General features: G+C 32.0%; 1 protein-coding gene across 4 annotated transcripts; it reads right to left on the bottom strand.

Annotated features, from left to right (window-relative positions):
- Positions 1-922: 922 nt before the first annotated feature.
- Positions 923-5,605, bottom strand: LOC130711984 (probable dolichyl pyrophosphate Glc1Man9GlcNAc2 alpha-1,3-glucosyltransferase). 4 transcript variants are annotated; one of them, XM_057561798.1, is made up of 5 exons: positions 5,469-5,605; positions 4,253-4,613; positions 3,589-3,795; positions 2,208-2,445; positions 923-1,477 (listed from the first exon to the last, which is right to left on the bottom strand). In XM_057561798.1, exons 1-5 carry the CDS (start codon positions 5,585-5,587, stop codon positions 1,068-1,070), a joined length of 1,335 nt encoding a protein of 444 aa, XP_057417781.1. In that variant the 5' UTR covers positions 5,588-5,605; the 3' UTR covers positions 923-1,067. The 4 variants fall into 4 exon arrangements, with proteins under 4 accessions (XP_057417781.1, XP_057417779.1, XP_057417778.1 ...); XM_057561796.1 differs by having other exon boundaries at positions 4,253-5,075; positions 5,469-5,592; XM_057561795.1 differs by having other exon boundaries at positions 4,253-5,100; positions 5,469-5,588.
- Positions 5,606-19,327: the final 13,722 nt, after the last annotated feature.

Here is a 19,327-nt window from a genome sequence, read left to right on the forward strand (position 1 = left end):
ACAATCATTGAACAAAAAAGAACAAGCCAAAAAGCGATCTTAATGTACCTGATTCAGAAATTAAAAAATGCACAACCCTTTTCTTTTTCCATCCTCAACAACATACCAAACTGAAAACTTTCACATATTTGCAGGAAACAATTTTTCCTCTTTAGCATGTCTTCATTCCAATACAATTCAGTGTCACATGGTTTTTGTTAATAACATTAATGGAATCAGAGATAGTAGAGGTTCAGAGCACACGGTCACTGAGAATTCCCAGAATCTCTTCAATTCAAAGGGACTCAGACAATTTACAATACACTAGCTTGAAGGATATTATCTGTAACACACCAACAAAGTGTTCCTCCTTATATGAGGCAAATGACTTTGACTCATCAAACATTACAATCAGAAATGAGTTGGTTAAGCGTGCAGCCTCGGTTTACCTGCAATCTGCAGCATTTTTGGCGACCAGGAACCGAAACTACCTTGTGGATTTCTCGGAAAGACTGAAGAATAGGGTTGCCTCTTGTTCATGTTGGAGGCTTTTTGGTGGAAACACGATCAGAGCTTGTCTTGGGCCAATTTTTCAGTTTTTCAATCATATGGTAGGGAGTTTTCGATCATTGCCATGAAGGTTTGTAAAGAACAATTCTTTTAGGACATGGTGCATGTCATGTTCCTTTATAAGTTTGGTTAAGATTACTTATTCGATGTTCCATTTGTATATAACTAATGTAAGAGATATTTAAGTGCTTTAAGTCCTAAAATTTGTGAATATTATTTCCCTTTTATACTTTTGCCGGGGGATTTCCAAACAGAACTATGACACAAGATAAGAATTCAAACCTATCTGTGACAACAAAAAAACCATCTGGGCAGATCCTAATTATGCGCCTAGCTATACTATCAGTCTACCATGGAACTTGAGAAAGAGTCATGATCAAATAACTTTTCAATTAGGGTTTAATAATATTCATATCAAGCAATGTCTTGCTTGAAAAAAGTAAAAAGAGAGCTCTCGAAATTCTGCTTCTAAAAGTGCATGCAAAGAGAATTCAATATGACTGCAAACAGTCCAAAATTTAAAGAGATTTAACAATGGATCTTAGCTGCCAAATCCAAGAGTACATGATCCCAAAAGCACAGTATATAGAGATCAACATAAGGGGCGCGAATGCAAGCTTATCACCCAAAAGAAGAGGGTGTAAAAATTGGCCCCATATCTCTACAACTACAAGACCAACCAGATAAATCATCTCAATCCAGCTAATAACAAAACCTTCATTCTTCACAGGTTCACCTGAACTACCTTTAGATCCAAATTGATCAACCTTTTTCTTTGGACGAGCATTTGACGCTCTTGTCTCAATCCCATCATGAAATTGTGCTGAAAAGCCTGACCACATCAAAATGGAGTGCAGAAGCAGCAACAGAACTTTGATAGGATACTCTTGTGCCTCGAATAGTAGCGGAAAAAGTGAATAGCAGGATACTGCACAAACAAGCAATCTCTGAATTCCAAGCAACAAAAAACGGAAAAGAGAAGCACTGATACCAAAATGGTGTGACTCAGACACACAACTTCTGCTTCTGTGGCATCCAAATCACTCATTGTAAATATTTGACAGCAAACATACAACAGTGTGAAAAGAGGAACTGGAAAAAAAATAAAATTGTTTCTTGGTTTTCTCTTATCTTTTATTCTGGTTTCTTACTGTTGTGAAAGATGGAAATAGTTTCTAGCTCCGAAAGTGTACTTTGATCTTAGCTGTAGTTAGTTTATGAAAATATAAATCTCAGCAGTATGACTGTACAGAAACCAGGCTGAGAATTACCAGCTAATGAAGAGAATTAGAATATCAAAATTTTATGTAGTTGTGGTACTACTATTTGTGTCAGAAATTTGTGCTGTTTCTAAAGCTCTCTGGTTCGTAGATGATATTTGCAAAAGGCAAGATTTGCTGGAAAAGATCAAGTTGATCTAGAATTTGTTCACGGCTTTTTCATGACTTTCAGTAAAATATTGCCTTTAAAGGGGCACATCCATCACTTGTGTTTTCCACTAACAGACACATACACACATTCTCTATAAAATTTGTTTCATTTTATGTATACTTCATTTTTAAATTTTCAGTATCATTAAAAAAAAACAGAAGAAAATAAGAAAAAGAAAAGCAAGCATTGTAAGCTGGCCAACAAATGAATGAGCGTTAGAAGCATACCTATTGATAGCAAAAAGTAATGCTTTGCATCCTCCAGGGTTTGCGCAGCAACAATAGCTAGTGGAATTACAAAATGGAGTGATGCCTTCTCATGCACGTGCCACCCAAAAAGAAAGCCACAGGTATAAGCATAGGCTACCCATCTACAAATCATCTTTGGCTGTGGATTCTTCCAAGCCTTGAAAAGACAAGGAGATAAGGCAAGTAGAACCATTATAAAGGTCATGGACGGAGTGACCTGCAGATTAGTAAATAGAAAAGATAAATGTTTTGATGAAACTTCTGATTCTGAATTATGAAGTGCAAAGTAGTATGACTAAACATAACTGTTATATCATAGTTGTAGATTCAAATAACCAGTTGTCTAGCTCAGTTGCTGATCTCAATTGAACAGAAGCATCTTGGAAGTTGCAATAGCCAATAGCTAGCCTAGAATGTATAAAATGTAAAAGCTAATATTATGCATTCTCCCACCAGTCACAATGTTTCACAAATATAACTTTTTTGATATCAGACTGGTTCTGATTTCAACCAAATTGAGCCTGCCCATGGGCATTTATATTTATGATCTATATTTTATATTTATTTTGGAAATGAGAACGGTCATGAACCAACTATCTCAAAATTTTAAGTTGTTGGGTAATGGGAACATGAATGATTTTACATTATATTTCTAACACCCTCTCACACGAGACCCCACTAGACTTAGAAGTTACACCTAACATCTGCTTCTTAAATTCAACTTTTTATTAGGATAATGGTGGGAAACAAGGATTGAACTCAAGACCACTCGGTCATAGAGGCTCTGATACAATGTCATGAACCAACTATCCCAAAAGTTGTTGGGTAACGGAAACATGAACGATTTTATATTATATTTCTAACAAGAACAGCGTCAACCAGTGATTAGGCTCAGTTGTTGATATCAATTGAAGAGAAGCATCTTGGAAGATGCAATGGCTAGCTTGGAATGTGTAAAATGAAACTAATATTATGCTTTCTACTACCAATTATAATGTTTCACTGATATCACATGACATCTAAATGTTGGACTAGGGCTGATTTTGAGTTACCATGTCAAGGCTCCCATGTGAATATTAATATTATAATCTATATTTCTTTACTTCGAAAATGGGATGAGGGTAATTAAGTAAATTAGCAATATTTTCAGCATGTTTAGAAAAAACATTCCAATCTCAGTGGCTAGATTCCCAATTACAAGCTTGAAGCAATATAACACCACCCTCGCTCTCCTACTAATGAAAAGCATGCATCAAATAAGGTATGTAAATCATCTGTTTGTTCTGATGCAAGAATGTGATAAGTTTTACATGGGTGATAACAACCAGTTATTCAGAGAAAACATGAGCATAAATCTTACCTGAGGTAGTACAGAAAAAGGTGAGGAATCCCCTACTAGCCCAGCTGTGAATGAACCTGCTGGTGTCTGGATATTAAACCCAAGTTTTCTGAATATGAAAGCAAGCCCTTTATCTGACATGATATAGAATACCCAAAAATTTGGGGCCCAATATGCATGGCAAAGCCCCCTGCCAAATGGAAACAATCGTTGGATGACTTGTTGTATCTGCAATTTATAATTTCAAAAACTAATAAGCAAATCAATAATTCAAGGGGTGCATATGAAATGAATGTCTTCACTTCTACACTGACAAAAGTGAAGTAATACAAGAATTTAACAAAGGATGATGAATTTTGTTCTCTGGCACGTAAGAAAGCAAAGTTGGTTATAATTGGAGAACCAAATTTAAGCTAATATAATTCTTTACCATGCAGTAATCTCTTTTGGAACATAATTCAGGTGGTTAAGTAAATCTGGATATATTGCTCCTTGTTCTGATTCAGTGGAAGAGCTTTTACTAATGAGTTTTACCCCATTCAACCTCTTCATCTATTACATCTCATGCATTCACATGAGACATTAGTTGAGAACTACTGAACTTATAGGGTTTGAGTAGCAAAGTAAGTAATAAATGGGAGAAAGACAGCCAAAAATACTGAATAAAAAAATAAACTATAATTACCTGCCCAAAGTAGAAAAATGGCCCAAATGCAGATGCAAGCACTGCTGCAACCATACCTCCCATAGTCAAAAGTCGACTGGAGCCTCTCACAATCCCACCCCGACAATAGTGTCTCAACAAATAAACAAAATAAACTGGTGCTGCCACTGCAAATAAATGCTTAAAGCACAAGAGAACAGCAAAAACAAACCCACCTAACAAATCCCTTCCTTCCTCCAAATACGAAAGAGAAATCAACAAAATCCCAATGAGAAAGCCATTGTATTGGAAATGTACATGATCCACTATAAGAAGCATTGGTGACCAAATAACCAATGACCAGATCAATTTTTGCTTTCTTGAATCTAGATTCTGAGTAAGTCTGTAAACCCCATAAAGAAGAGTCAAATCAGAGACTATTACGGTAAGTCTTTGGAAATAAATCACCTTGTTTGAGCTATAATTCAGCCCCTCCTGAAGGTGCACTATTTGGGGATGAACAAGGTGAGCAAAAATGGATAGAAAGCGTTCAAAAAAGGCAAAGAATGGTGGGTAGTCAAGAGTCCATGGACTGGTCTCATCAAAGTACCACTGGGAAAGAGGGAGGGAGTGGGTCAAAGCCAGCCAATTGCGGTGCACTTCAAAGTCTGTACTGCGGTAGGATGGGAAAAGGAGAGCTTTTATACAGGTAGCAACAAGAAAAAACCACCAGAGAGTTGTTTTAGGGCTATGAGAATTGTGAACATCTTCAGAGCATACTTTCTCCTTACCCATGCCAGATGTTATATTTAACGCCGAAACCCAACAATGCCGTTTCTGTTTTACTTAATTAAACAAGAGCTCTCTGCATAATGGCAATGGAAACTTGTCTAACAAAATCAAGTTTACAGGGTAAGTGACAAATCAAGTTTGTATTTTGATGCAGACTGAAGATTAAGCATGGTTGAAACGAAACTCTAGGGTTCTTTTAAACAAAAGGGTAAGTAAAAAACTCCATAAAAACAACAATCAAAGCCTCTTTTTTTCGCTCATACAATACAAGTGCAGGCATTTTCAGATCATCATCACATTGTAAATTTGAAAACGGACCATACAGTCAGTCATGTATCAAATTCAAAGCTAATTGAAATTTGATTTGCAAGGAATCAATACAGAAAATGCAAAATGTCAGTAGATTTGAGTTGAGCAGATCAATGGAAAATGGTAAAGCTTGTTAATCAAAGATGAATCGACGAACCTGAGAGGAAGGTGCAGTAGCGGTTTTGGGGTGGCGCGGTGGTGTAGATGGAGGTTGGTCGCTGGAGAATGAGGTGGTGCTACTGCTGGGTTTACTTCTGACATTTTAGGAGTGGCCATTCATCCATTTTTTATTTTCTTAATTTGTCATTTAATTTTTATTTAATTTGTCAAAATTAATTTTTCTCACAATGAAATTGAATTTTGATATGACTGAATCATTAATTTCACCCCTAATGTTTTAAAGGTGCATAAACTTGTATATAGAAAATTGAAAATTTAACCATGTTAAGTTGATAACATTGGTCACCTTAGTCCCAACATTTTTTTTGGTAAGCAAAGATTGAATTCATACTAGTGTTTATCACCCGCGCGTTGCACGGGAAATTTGTCTATTGTATTTGATACATCGATTAATATTTTAAATTATAAAATATTTAAGATGTTAAAAATGTAAGAACAATCATAATAAAGATGTAGATATTTAAAGAGCACAAATTCAAACACTCAATTTTAGTGTTTTGTAAGCATACACTGAATTAACTAATATAATGATTTTGAAAGATATTTAAAGAGCACAAATTCAAACACTCAATTTTAGTGTTTTGTAAGCATACACTGAATTAACTAATATAATGATTTTGAAAAACACATAAGTTAATAAGTCAAAAACTTTAAGTTTTGCATATGTACTGAATTTTGTTTGTGAAGATGTATACTCGTGGTGCATAAAGGGTAATGCTTTTGTGTTTTAGATATGTAATAATACATAAATATATAATTATTGTTTAAATTATTAAAAATACACTTACATAAAAAAAATGAATTTTTAATTTTTTTAACTCATACAAATTTTCATTTTTCATGTAAAATGTTCCTCCCCGTGAGATCTCGTAACTCTAATTTTTTAGCACAAATAAATTTAGGTCATAATCAAAATAAGTTAAATCATAATCATAATTGATGACAATATTTTTTATAGTTTTTTTTACGGACATTTTTTTTACTTATGAATTGACTACATTATTAACACTTTCCTAAATAATTTTATCACCCAGAATATCACCGCAAGATTAATCAAGAGATGATGAATATAAATAGGTAAAGCCCTGTAGAAATTGATAGCTATGTTCTATTGACAAAATAAAAGGCGGCCTTGTTCTATAATTTTTTTAATATTTTCATATTTTAAATCTAAATTACTTTTCAGCACATTAGTATGAATTTGAAAGGCACATGTCCAAAATAAATACTATTAGAGTTGATATATATATTGTAAAGTGACCATGGAGTCCCTATCTTGTTAGGTCCCATAAGCGCAAACATAAACACACATTATTTAAAAAGCTAAGATGCTAATGTTAATTAAAAAAAATCTTTTGGATGAAGATTGTACATGAGATATTAACATTTAAAATCATGATAATAAGGGTTAGTTTGGTACAATACATCATTCTACTCTTATATATTAAAATGAATAAGATTATGTCGTATAAACTACTTGTCACAACTACCACCACCCTACTGCCACCACCGTCATTACTGACATCGCCACCACCACCAACTCCACTCTCACAATCACCACCACTCACCACCATCACCACCCTTCGCCATCGCCCAGGGTCGTGTAATATGTTAGACCATGAAATCAAGTGTCATAAGCCCAACAAAATTGTACCTATATAATATATACTATTGAGGCTTGAGAAAGGTTGCAGAACAATGGAAAAACGTGTTATCTTAATTGCAACGTGAGAATTAAGAAGTGCAACGTAGAAGTATAATTTTAACAATTATTAGTAATAGTGTTTTATATAAACAAATCTAATTTTTGCAAGAAAAAAATTAATAAATAAAACATATAATATAAAACTAATAAAATGTTGTAAAATATTTCATTTGTTTCATTCCTTGTGTTTCAGGTTCTATTAAAACTTTAGGTTATTTTCCAATTACCTATTAAATGTGATCAATTTTTTGGTAGGAAATATTTGTCATTTTTAATCATTCAAATTATTTGTAGGAAAAATATTACTCCTATATCTTACTTAAACTCTAAAAGTATAAATGGGAGAATATAAAATTATGAATTAGACATTTAATTAAAGTAAACTATTTTTCAATTTGAACAATCATGCATGATTGAGGTCATTCATGTACCATTTTTTTATTAAAGTTGTTGGGTGTTTGGTTTAAAACACCCAAAAAACGAATACCTATCATTGGTTACAATTTCCTTATCCTACAGTATTCATCCTTGTTTTCTGCAAAAACTAATTTTAATTGATGAAAATTAAAATTCTTGTGTTTCTTCCACAAAAAAAGTGAATCTGGATATACAATAAAAAGAATTTAAATAGTCATATTATATAATTGCAAAAGAAAAAAGGTAAAAAACACTGTTAGTGAATAAAACAAAACAACTCTAACTGTATTGTTGCATGTGGTATAAGATCAGAAATAACAAACCTTTGAACCAAAGACATTTTTAAAGAAGATTGATGAAAAAATAGATATACAACATTGTGCATTAGAAAAAAGAAGAAAAGAAATGTCAATTGTCAAGATGAATTTAAAAGATTTTATCTTAAATTACTATAATTAAAGAGATGAGAAGTTTATTTTGATACAAAATCATGTTCATCTATTATCTATATCTAAAAAAAAGATTTTATCTTAAATTACTATAATTAAAGATATGAGAAGTTTATTTTGATACAAAATCATGTTCATCTATTATCTATATCTAAAAAAATATTTTATCTTAAATTACTATAATTAAAGAGATGAGAAGTTTATTTGATACAAAATCATGTTCATCTATTATCTATATCTAAAAAAAATATTTTATCTGAAATTACTATAATTAAAGAGATGAGAAGTTTATTTTGATACAAAATCATGTTCATCATTAAAATTAATTAATACTCTAAAAATAAATCAAAAATAAATGAAGATAAAATCAAGAAATAAACAACCTAAATCCTAATCAAATCTAAAATTTAAAAATGTATTTTTATGAGAATTAACGTGAGAATGACACGTCACTAAGAATTAACGTGAGAATGACACGTCACTAAATCAGCCTGATGAGAGTTCTTCTTTTCTAATATACTAGTGTTTTGTACCCGCGCGTTGCCCGGGAAATATGTCTATTGTATTTGATACATTAATTAATACTTTGATTATTAAAAATATATTAAACAACGAATGAAATAGAAAAGTTAGAATTGATGAGTAAAGTGGACATAAAGACTTCTCTTCTAAGCCCGATTGAGACCAAGACGAACTCGTTTCACATTCTTCGTAAATATGAAGACGATAACACAAATCATAGATATAAGGAATTATCAACATATTAATCTTAAAAAAAAATTAATGTGATAGTAGCACAAATCAGGATTGTGTAAGATATATCATAAAGTATAACATTATTGTGTTTATTCCAACTAAGTAGGGATGACAATGGGTAGGTACTATAGTACCATCTCCATACCCGCGTTTTTAAAAATTACATGTACCCGTCTCCATACTCACGTGGGTAGCAACTCGAAACTCTCTACCTTTAGACAATTCAATGTCATTACAGGAAGCTATTCATCTTTGCCAAAATCTAAATCTATGGATGACAATGGGTCTCAAATTCATAGGGTACCCGCAAAAAGTATCCACTATGGGTAGGGTAAAAAAACCGCTAAATGGGTATGAGGTTGAGTATAGATAATTACCCGCAAAAAATAGAGGGTATGGGCACTATAGTACCCAACCGGCCCATATCCGCACACACATGTTATCATTATCATTATTATTATTATTATTATTATTATTATTATTATTATTATTATTATTATTATTTTTATTTTTATTATTATTATTATTATTATTATTATTTCGAAATATATTAACGAATTAACTTAAGCTATAGCTTTCAAACTCACTCTTTTTAAAAAAAAGTTTGGGATATATTAATTAATACTCTAAAAATAAATAATAAATAAATTAAGATAAAATCAAGAAATAAACCACCTAAATCCTAATCAAATCTAAAATTTAAAAATGTATTTTTTTTACTCTAAAAGTAAATAAAAAATAAATTAAGATAAAATCAAGAAATAAACAACATAAATCCTAATCAAATCTAAAATTTTAAAATGTATTTTTTATGAGAATTAATCTGAGAATGACACGTGTTATTTTTTTTTCCAATTAGTGAATATTTTGCACCCTATAAGATTTTCTTTTCCTCAATCCTTTTGCTTTTGATTAAGAAGAGAAAAGTAGGAATCCTTGAAGCATATGACATTTTACAATTAGTTGAAGAACAAAATCAATTCATGAAGAAGATTGAAACAGAAACCCAAAATGAAGTCTTGAAGAACAAAATACCCTCCTTCACCAATTTGAAAGAACTGTGGTGAAAGAATTGTATTTAGTGTATTTGTGAATCTTGGGGTGGAACCCTTGTGAAACAAAAAAGCAAAGAAACATTTCAGTCAAGAGAAGCAAAAAATGGTGTATTGCCCCATATGTGCGCACCCCAGCAAATTATCTATATATGTGAGAAAAAAAAATTGTCCCACCCAAAATAATTGTGGTTACTTCACCAATAAACTTATACTAACAATCAATTTAAATTGAACTTAAGGAAATATATAGAGCAAAGTAAGATAAGTCACCCAATTGACATACTAAAACATAAGTATATGCAAAAGTAATGAGTTTGAGGAAAACATGAACCAACCCTAAGAATGAGCTAAACATACTTATGAAGATTAAATGTGAGCTCTTCATATGCTTTCATCAATTTGACTGACCTGTGCATCATTAAAAAAAAATTAGTAAGTTGTGCATCATTCACATACAGTGCAAATAGTATGCTTATACACACAGCTCAAACATGATGAATAAAAACGTGCAAAATTTGAGAAATGAATATAAATTCAGGCTATCTTAAGTTTCGTAAATTTCTATAAATTATACCAAAATCTGGTTTAGAATGGCTTCACACGCATGAATTTCTACAAACTATACTAAAATATGGTTTTAAAAAATATAAAAGCGGAAGAAGAAGAATAGAAAAAACATTACATCAGAATCAAAACATTACGTCTTCAACAATGATTCATTAAAGGGTCTATGCAAAAATTTGTAAACTTTTGGATCAAAACACACAAAATATGTGAAATTTAAGAATCCAGGATTGAATTACGAACAAAGGATAAACTGAAATGACACAAACCATCAATCACAACATGACAAACTCTTCTTCACGTAACATCATCTTACGGCATACCTCTGTCCTGAACGCGACATGTGGCAGAGGTAGAAATAGCAGCTATCAAATCTCTGCGTGTCCATGGTAGCTTTGTGGACCCTCAGCACCAAATCAACTCCCTTTTTTTAGAATTAGCATTAAATAAATAATAAGATAAATTAAGATAAAATCAAGAAATAAAAAACTAAATCCTAATCAAATCTAAACTTTAAAAAGGTACTAAATAAAGATAGATAAAAACTACCAAAATCTAGCAAATCACAATAAAAAACTCATAAAATCATGAATTAAATAAAAATATGAAAATACAATAAAAATACCATAAAAATTCATTTATACTTTAAATGTAACTCAAAAATAAAATAAAATATTTCATGAAATTAAAATTAAATAAATAATAAATAAGGATAGATAAAAACAATCAAAATCTAGCAAATCACAATAAAAACTCATAAAATCCTGCATCAATTAAAAACCGAAAATTCAATAAAAATTAATTATTATACTCTATAAATAAATGTAAAATAAAATAAAATATTTCCTGAAAGTAAAATTAAATAAATAATAAGATAAAATTAAGAAATAAACAACCTAAATTCTAATCAAATCTAAAATTTAAAAAGGTACTAAATAAAGATAGATAAAAACTACCAAGTCTAGCAAATCACAATCAAAACTCATAAAATCCTGAATTAATTAAAAATCCGAAAATTTAAGAAAATTTAATTAATATACTCTAAAAGTAAATCTAAAATAAAATAAATTATTTTCTGGATTTAAAATAAATAATAAGATAAATTAAAATAAAATTAAGAAATAAACAACATAAATCCCAATCAAATCTAATATTAAAAATGGTATTAAATAAAGATAGATAAAAACTACCAAAATCTAGCAAATCACAATAAAAACTCATAAAACCCCGAATTAATAAAAAATTCGAAAATTCAATAAAAATTAATCAATATATTCTAAAAATAAATTAAAAATAAATTAAAAGACCAAATCTTATCTTTTAAAATAATATCAATCAATTATTTTAGAATATATAAAATTAAAACATATATCAATTGAAAATTATATCTTCTAAAATAATATCAATTAATTAGGTTAGAATATATAAAATTAAAACATATATCAATTGAAAATTATATCTTCTAACAAATTGACACGTGGAATAATAAATAAATTAAAAGACCAAATCTTATATTTTAAAATAATATCAATCAATTATTTTAGAATATATAAAATTAAAACATATATCAATTGAAAATTATATCTTCTAAAATAATATCAATTAATTAGGTTAGAATATATAAATTTAAAACATATATCAATTGAAAATTATATCCTCTAACAAATTGACACGTGGAATAATTTTTATGAGAATTAATCTGGTGCTGACACGTCACTAAGAATTAATCTGGTGCTGACACGTCATTATGGAAGTTCTTCTTTTCTAATATATATTGATGATTGATATTGATTAAGCACGAGGGTGCTTGCCCCATTATTAGTGTTAACAATCATTTTCCATATTAAGTGTTGATACGAATTTTTTTTTCAATAAAATTATGTTTTTATTTTTGTTGAAATCTTGTCCATTTACGTTTGAGTCAACATGGCAAAATCTTATTAAATCTTATTTGTTTGTTAATACGTTGAAATGTGTGTTTCCGTTTGCGAAACATATGGACAAAAGCCTGGGGATGGTTGCTTAACTTGTGCTACTTGCAGACCAACAACATATATAAAATAGTTGGTCGTTTTTATGTGGACATGTGTGCATCAATTCACACGACTCGCTTATTTTCAAGGTATGCAGATAGGGTCTTCTCGCATACCCACCTCTAAAAGAAATCATGACTTTTAACATGACATCCACTATTACCCGACATTAGCATTTAGGTCCATAATTAAAAAAAAAATTACCGTCATCACTGTCGTTCGTTCGAAAGTTGAACTCAACATGCTCTATCGTGGTTGATGCAACTCTCTCTCCCCTTTCTTGCATTACTCCTTTTGTAGAACAAAGGAAAACATAAGGTATTATATCCAAACTTTTCTTTGATGATGAATGATGACGCTGTCTTCCTTGGCTCACTTCAAAAGTGAACCACGATGGTTCATTAAAAAAAATTGAGTGAAATTCTAATAATACCCCTTTCAAGTTTTATTATACCCAAAATATCTTTCATCCTCTCACCTAAGCCTTGCCACCCAGCCACCACCATTAGATGCGATTGTTAATCTTGTTGCTATTCATTCTCAATGCCCATTTGCCCACTATTAGCATGCCCCAGACATTAATTAGTCTTCAACAAATGCCCAAATATGAACTTTATTTGATTTTCTTCCAATAAGAACCAAAACAATCATATTCCAACCATTAAATTGCAAATCCACATTAAAAAATCAAACTTTTAAGGTTATATTGGAATCAACCCATCAAATTCCAAAGATTCTGATGCAGATCTCTCCAACTTGTTTTTTTCTTCAACCCTCATTTCTAGTTCCTCAAACTTTTTCTTCCACTCCTCTAGCAGACTATGTGCATAATATTCAGCCATCTTTGCAGCTTCAAGCTCAACATTGAGTTGTTCGATAGAAGTCTCTTTCTCTGTCAAGTTCTCATCATAAACCCTGGCCTTTTCAAGTTCTTGCTTGAGAGCTTCCATCTCTGTTTTCAGCTTCAATATAACCTCATTTTCACTAGCCTATGTTTCCCTTTTTGAATCTAGCAAGGCCTTCAGCCGCGTTACTTCAGCTGAAAGCAGATCTAATTGTTTAGGAAGATCTGTGGTGGTGGTGGCGACACTGGGGTGGGGGTGGAGGGTGAATTCCAAGGGTGGAGAACAAAAAAAGGGTATTTTAGTAGTTTGATATTTATTCTTGATCGAATCTGAACCATTGAATATTTAACATTATATCTAAGGGCTAAGGAGAGAACTGAACCACCGTGGTTCACTTTTTAACTGTTACACCGAAGCCAACACCGTGAATGATATTCAAACTTCACCTATTATACCCCTTATTATTATTACCAACACTATGAATTTCCCTTTCATCTCCGTACAAACCAATTCCTTTATCATCTTCGTGAACCATTTCATCTCACCTCTCAAACATGAAGTCCAGCCATGCATCCATCTTTTTAGTCTAAAACATCATCATATATAACTTAGATGATTAATATATTATTAATCCATAAAAATGTGCAAAAAAAATAGGGATCTACTTCTATAAATTACAAATATGTAACAAAAAATCCACCAAATGTCTAGTTGTCTTGGAAAAAATATTCAAACTAGATTCTCGGGATTGAGACTTATTTCCATCGTTGAAAAAGTAGTCTTCCCTTCTAATATTGTCAGAATTCCCATGTTTTCTCCTAGTTTTTAGGGTTTCAAAACACTAAATTATAACTCATGTTTCATTCCTTGTTGTATTTAATCAATTAGCTTATGTCTTTAATATAGTCTTACAATCTTTCCAAGTCCTTCTCCATTTTCTTCAACTAAGATTTCATTTTCAAATGGTGAGAGAGTTGAGATCCACCCACAAATGGGGTGAAGTTTCACCGACCCTTTTGATATCTCATCCTCATGCTCAGAGTCAGAGATCCTCATATTCTTTCAAATTAGAGCCTATTATTGAAGAGGAGCCACAAGGGTCTAAATTGTTGTACAAGAGTGTTGTTTCTTTGCCTTTGCTACTCTCTGGGTTGTTATTCATTTTCTTTTATAGAGAATCATTTTCTTTTGGTGTTTAGAAAAACTTGAAGAATTTTTCTCGTATTATATATGTAATGATAAAAAATAAAGATCATCAAATTTATTTCATGCTCATTTTTTTTTGGTAAGCCAAAAGTTTGTATTAAAATGAGGTACAAGGGATACCAACCCCTAATAGAAGGAGAAAAAGAAAAAGGAAAAACAAAAAAAGAAAAACAGCAAAACAACAAAAGGACAAGATACCGAACAAGACAGAGCCCAAATACACAGTGGGCCTGCTCAAAAACCCAAGCAACTAGACTAACAACAAAAAGAAACCATGTTTGATAAGATTAAGATCAGGGTTATATATGTTTTTTTTTAAGGTTCATCAATGCATTAACTAAACGTGAGGCAAAGAAGTCAATACATCAGAGTTCACAAAAGAAATTGCAGCCAAATGAACCTTCTCCATCCAAACTGAATTAGTGTAAAATAGGAGAGTATTGGATTTGGTCGCTCTAAACAAAATTTAAAGCTTTTAGTCTTCCAACATTAATAAAATTGGTCTCTCGATCCATTTTGTAGTGGTTTAACTGCCACTAAAACCAATAATAAATAATTTTTGGCGGTTATAAATCTCTACTAATACACAAAAATCGTAAAAAAACGACAGAGGCTAATTTCATCTATTTCAATAATATTGGGATCAAAAGCTAGGAATTTATTTTGGAAGGACCAAATTCAATTCACCCTTATTCTACCGCGACTAAAAACTTATTTAAAAAAAATAGAAATAACTTAAAACACATTGGCATCTTAAAAGTAAGGTGACTAAAATCACTCAAAGTTAATAGTAAGAGACTAAAATCGAGAAATTGAAAGTAAATAGAATGAAATTACCCAAAAATAAAAGTAAAGGGACTAAAAATGTGTTTAAGCTTAATTATTATTATTATTATTATTATTATTATTATTATTATTATTATTATTATTATTATTATTATTATTATGTTTGATCCTTATTTTTTCCGCCTTTAATTCTTAGTTTATTTTCTATGATCTATATTATCACATCAATTATAACATTTAATTTTTAATCATTTCCCTAGTTCCCCCAATTATAATTTAATAATAAATTAAAAATAAAAACATTATATTTTTATATATTGTGTTAAAAAATCATTTAGAATATTATACTTTATTTAATATCTCAATATTAAGTTCATCTATTTTATATTAAATCTATAATATAAATTATATTTGGCTTTTTTTTATATAAGCCAAATTATATTTGGCTTAAAAATATTTTTAGTCCCCATTTAAAAAAAAATTTTAGTCCCTTGAATATGTCTCATTTTGTTTTTAGTCCTTGCAAATTTTATTTGTGTGTTTTTCATTGCTCCAAAATTACTAGTTTCGTTTTTAGTCCCTTTCGCCTTCCCTGACACCTACCCTCTCACTCTTACCCCACATTCTGCCTTCATGGCTCCCCCTATCCCCCCACATTCACCTTCCTTCGCCCATTGTTCCCCTTCTCATTCCCTACCTTATTCCATATATGTAGGACACCTCACACTTCTCCTTCTCCCTCTCCTTCTTCCTCATCACCCGCATAACAACAACATTGGAAGGCGTTCTGCCAGTTCCTAAGAAACTACCAGCCACCCCTCTCTATATTCTATCCATCCATCATCAAGCGCTACTCCAACTACCATGCGAACCACAAACATCCATAAACCTTCACCCTTCAACCAATCAATGGAAGAAATGAAAGAAACATCAACTTTAGGTCTCCACCCCCATTGAAAACTCTTCACTGATCCATTTTCTGATGTCATTGTTAGACCCCTAACGAGGCAGATGGAGCAGGGGAACCTCTTCTACATCGAAGTTTGACCTCCCTCATCGTCTCTCTCACTCTCTCTCTCTCTCTCAATCTCTCCTTTCTATCTTTTGAAGGTGTCGTGGACGGTGTGGTTCAACTTCACGATGAAGGAAATGCAAACCTATTTGACCAAATGTTGTTTCTGAGGGGGTGAGAGAAGATGTGATCACGTGGGCGGATTTGGGAAGTGTTTACACTGATTTTTGGTAAACAAACAGAATCCAAAAGCAATTCAAGAACCGGATTCAGAGTCCTTTCTGGGTTCTTTAGTGAAAACGTTTTAAATGTCAAGGTCGGGTTTTTGTGAAGAACGGTATGAACAAAAGGAAAAAAGAGTAGAGGATCGAAAGGAAAAAGAAAAACAAAGAGTAAAAGGAAATCAAAATGGCAAAGGAAATTAAATTGCATTGAACATAAAAGGGTGAGAATCACAGCACACTCTTAGTCTCTTTGTAGCCATATGTCACATGAGACTTGGAGGCATCCATGGAGAGTTTTGAGTAATTGTGTGAGTCTACTTACATTACAATCAGAACTAGTATTTATAGACTAAGTTTTTGATAACTACTCTTGCCCACTAAAGGACATGTGTTTATTTAAAATAAACTGCCTAAGCCACTAATAACCTCCACTTAAGCCACTAAGTAAGTGCTAGTAACTGCTTCCTTTGACAACCTCTTCCAGTAACTTTCCACCTCATAACTTCTGCTGCTGACTCTTCATCCTTTGTTCAGCTTCTTTCCTTCGAGGGTCTCCACATATTCATCGAAAAAGTGGCTTCAAATGCTGTTCATGGTTTAGTCGAAAACATCACTATGTCGAGCTCTATCAATCTTTAATATGCATACATATATAGCATCCAAATCATGTTCCAGTAATGTCATGATTGGTATTGCCACAATCTCAATCTAAAATCTAGAAGATATTGACCTTGGCATAATATATAATAGTAGCCAAATCCATTAGCCTCCAACATATAACATCCTGCCAATATATGTCATATATATATTTCGACTAAAGTACACCTTGGCATTAACATGTTGCCATGTTTTATCACTCTGTCTAATAGCCTTTGCCATTGATTTATATATACTATCAACACTTGGGTCGAAGAAGTGCTTCTTTTATCTAGTCGACATACTGGTCCAATATAACCATACAATTTCGACCCCAGCAACTTCTACTAATTTGGCAGTAAAGTATAAATTACACTGAAACATGCCATGCATCCATGTACACCATATTTCAACGGCTAATTTCCAAACCTGTAAATTTTGGTGCTAACAGAGGCCCCCCAAAATGTTGTTTCTCGAATGAAGTGAGAGGAATAACATTTTGAGTTATATCACCAAAATTTTAAGCAAACACCCCATAGCCTTTTGAAATCACTTAACCACTTTTCCTTTTAATTTGTAACTCTCCATTTCGATTGCCACCTACCATCTTCAGTATATAAAATACGACTGAGCCATTTAATGGCTAAGAGATTAGTCAAAAATTATAGAATTGGAATAGTTCATGAGCAAACCATGATTCATTCTCTTTGGTCGAAATTATATCATTTTCTAACATGGTCGAGATATGTCCAGTGCCATCCTGCAATTTCAACATTTCGACATTGGCATTTGGATATTACCATGGCAATATGTTTCATCAACATATAATATCAATCCAAAGCCAGTATCAAATCTCAACCATGACCCCAATACTTAGCAACACAAACTTCGACCAATTCATTGTTTCTTACCAAGTTGGCATATCATTTTGCCACGAAGAACATTTCTCTTTTATTTTCGGCAACGTGTGCCGAATTTCGGCAATGTGTGCCGAATTTCGGCAATGTATGCCGAATTTCAAACAAAAATATTTATATTTCAGCCAACCCCTTTTGGACTTGAGGTCCTTGGCAAATTCTGGCTCCTTTTCACCATAACCTTCTGATAGTCACTTGTAGTCTTCAATCCTTTATAGGATTTTGCTAGAAATTTTCCTTTGCTCTCACCTTCATAAGTATAGGGAGACTTTGGCTTAAATTCAGCCATATTCACCTCATTTTCATCACTACCACTATCCTCATCAGATTGATCAATTTCATCTTGATCAATTTCAGGACTTTGAGTGGCTCTTATGCAAGAACTTTCTTCTCCTTGAAAAACTTCTTCAGGCTTGTATTTCTCAAGCCTTAGTTTCTCTACTCTTTTAACCTTATGAGCCAATTGAGTCATATCTATGAACTTATCATTAACCAAATTCTTTTTAATCGAATAGTCTAGGCCCCCAATAGCCATTTTTACTAATTCGAATTCAGGCACATGAGTAGAACATCTAGTTTCCATATGCCTAAATCGAATTAAGTAGTCATTTATTGGCTCATTCGGTTGCCTCTCAACATTAGCCAAATCCAGTAATGACACTTTGGTTTCTCCTCTAAAGAATTGCTCATGAAAAGCCATCTCCAATTCATTCCAATTATGGATCGAATTAGGAGGTAGAGTAGTAAACCATGTGAAAGCATTCTTCGTCAAGGAACTTGGAAAATATTTCATTTTCAACTGTTCATTGTTAGCAAGATCACCAATTTCAAGCCGGTACCTTGCAATATGTTCAACAGTGGATTCACCTGTGTCTCCTGAAAATTTAGTAACTTTTGGAACCTTTCCCCCCCTTGGAAGTTCTGCTTGAAGAACTACTTCAGAAAACGGAGACGTGAAATTTGGACGATTGGCATATCCAACATTGAAACCATGATGATTTAGAACTTCTTCGACAGCATTGGCCACATTTTGTGGCCCCCCATAGTCATTTTGATTTCGATTAACTAAGACATTGTTGTCTAAATTCTGATCAAAATTCTGTGGCTGATTTTGGACTGAATTTTCTTATCCATTTAGAACTTCATTTGGACCAAAATTCTGATCTTGAGGCAAATTTTGAGGCTCATTTTGACTAAAATTCTGAACTTCACGTTGAGTAAAATTTAGAGG

Source organism: Lotus japonicus, chromosome 4 (genome assembly GCF_012489685.1).
Source record: "Lotus japonicus ecotype B-129 chromosome 4, LjGifu_v1.2".
Lineage (NCBI taxonomy): Eukaryota > Viridiplantae > Streptophyta > Magnoliopsida > Fabales > Fabaceae > Lotus > Lotus japonicus.

Excerpts from the sequence above, each read along its gene's own strand:
- LOC130711984 (XM_057561796.1), bottom strand. The coding sequence starts at position 5,005 with ATGGGTAAGGAGAAAGTATGCTCTGAAGATGTTCACAATTCTCATAGC. Across the intron at positions 3,796-4,252 it reads CATTTTTCTACTTTGGGCAG|ATACAACAAGTCATCCAACG; the intron begins GTAATTATAGTT and ends TATAAATTGCAG. Across the intron at positions 2,446-3,588 it reads CTTTTTCTGTACTACCTCAG|GTCACTCCGTCCATGACCTT; the intron begins GTAAGATTTATG and ends ACTAATCTGCAG.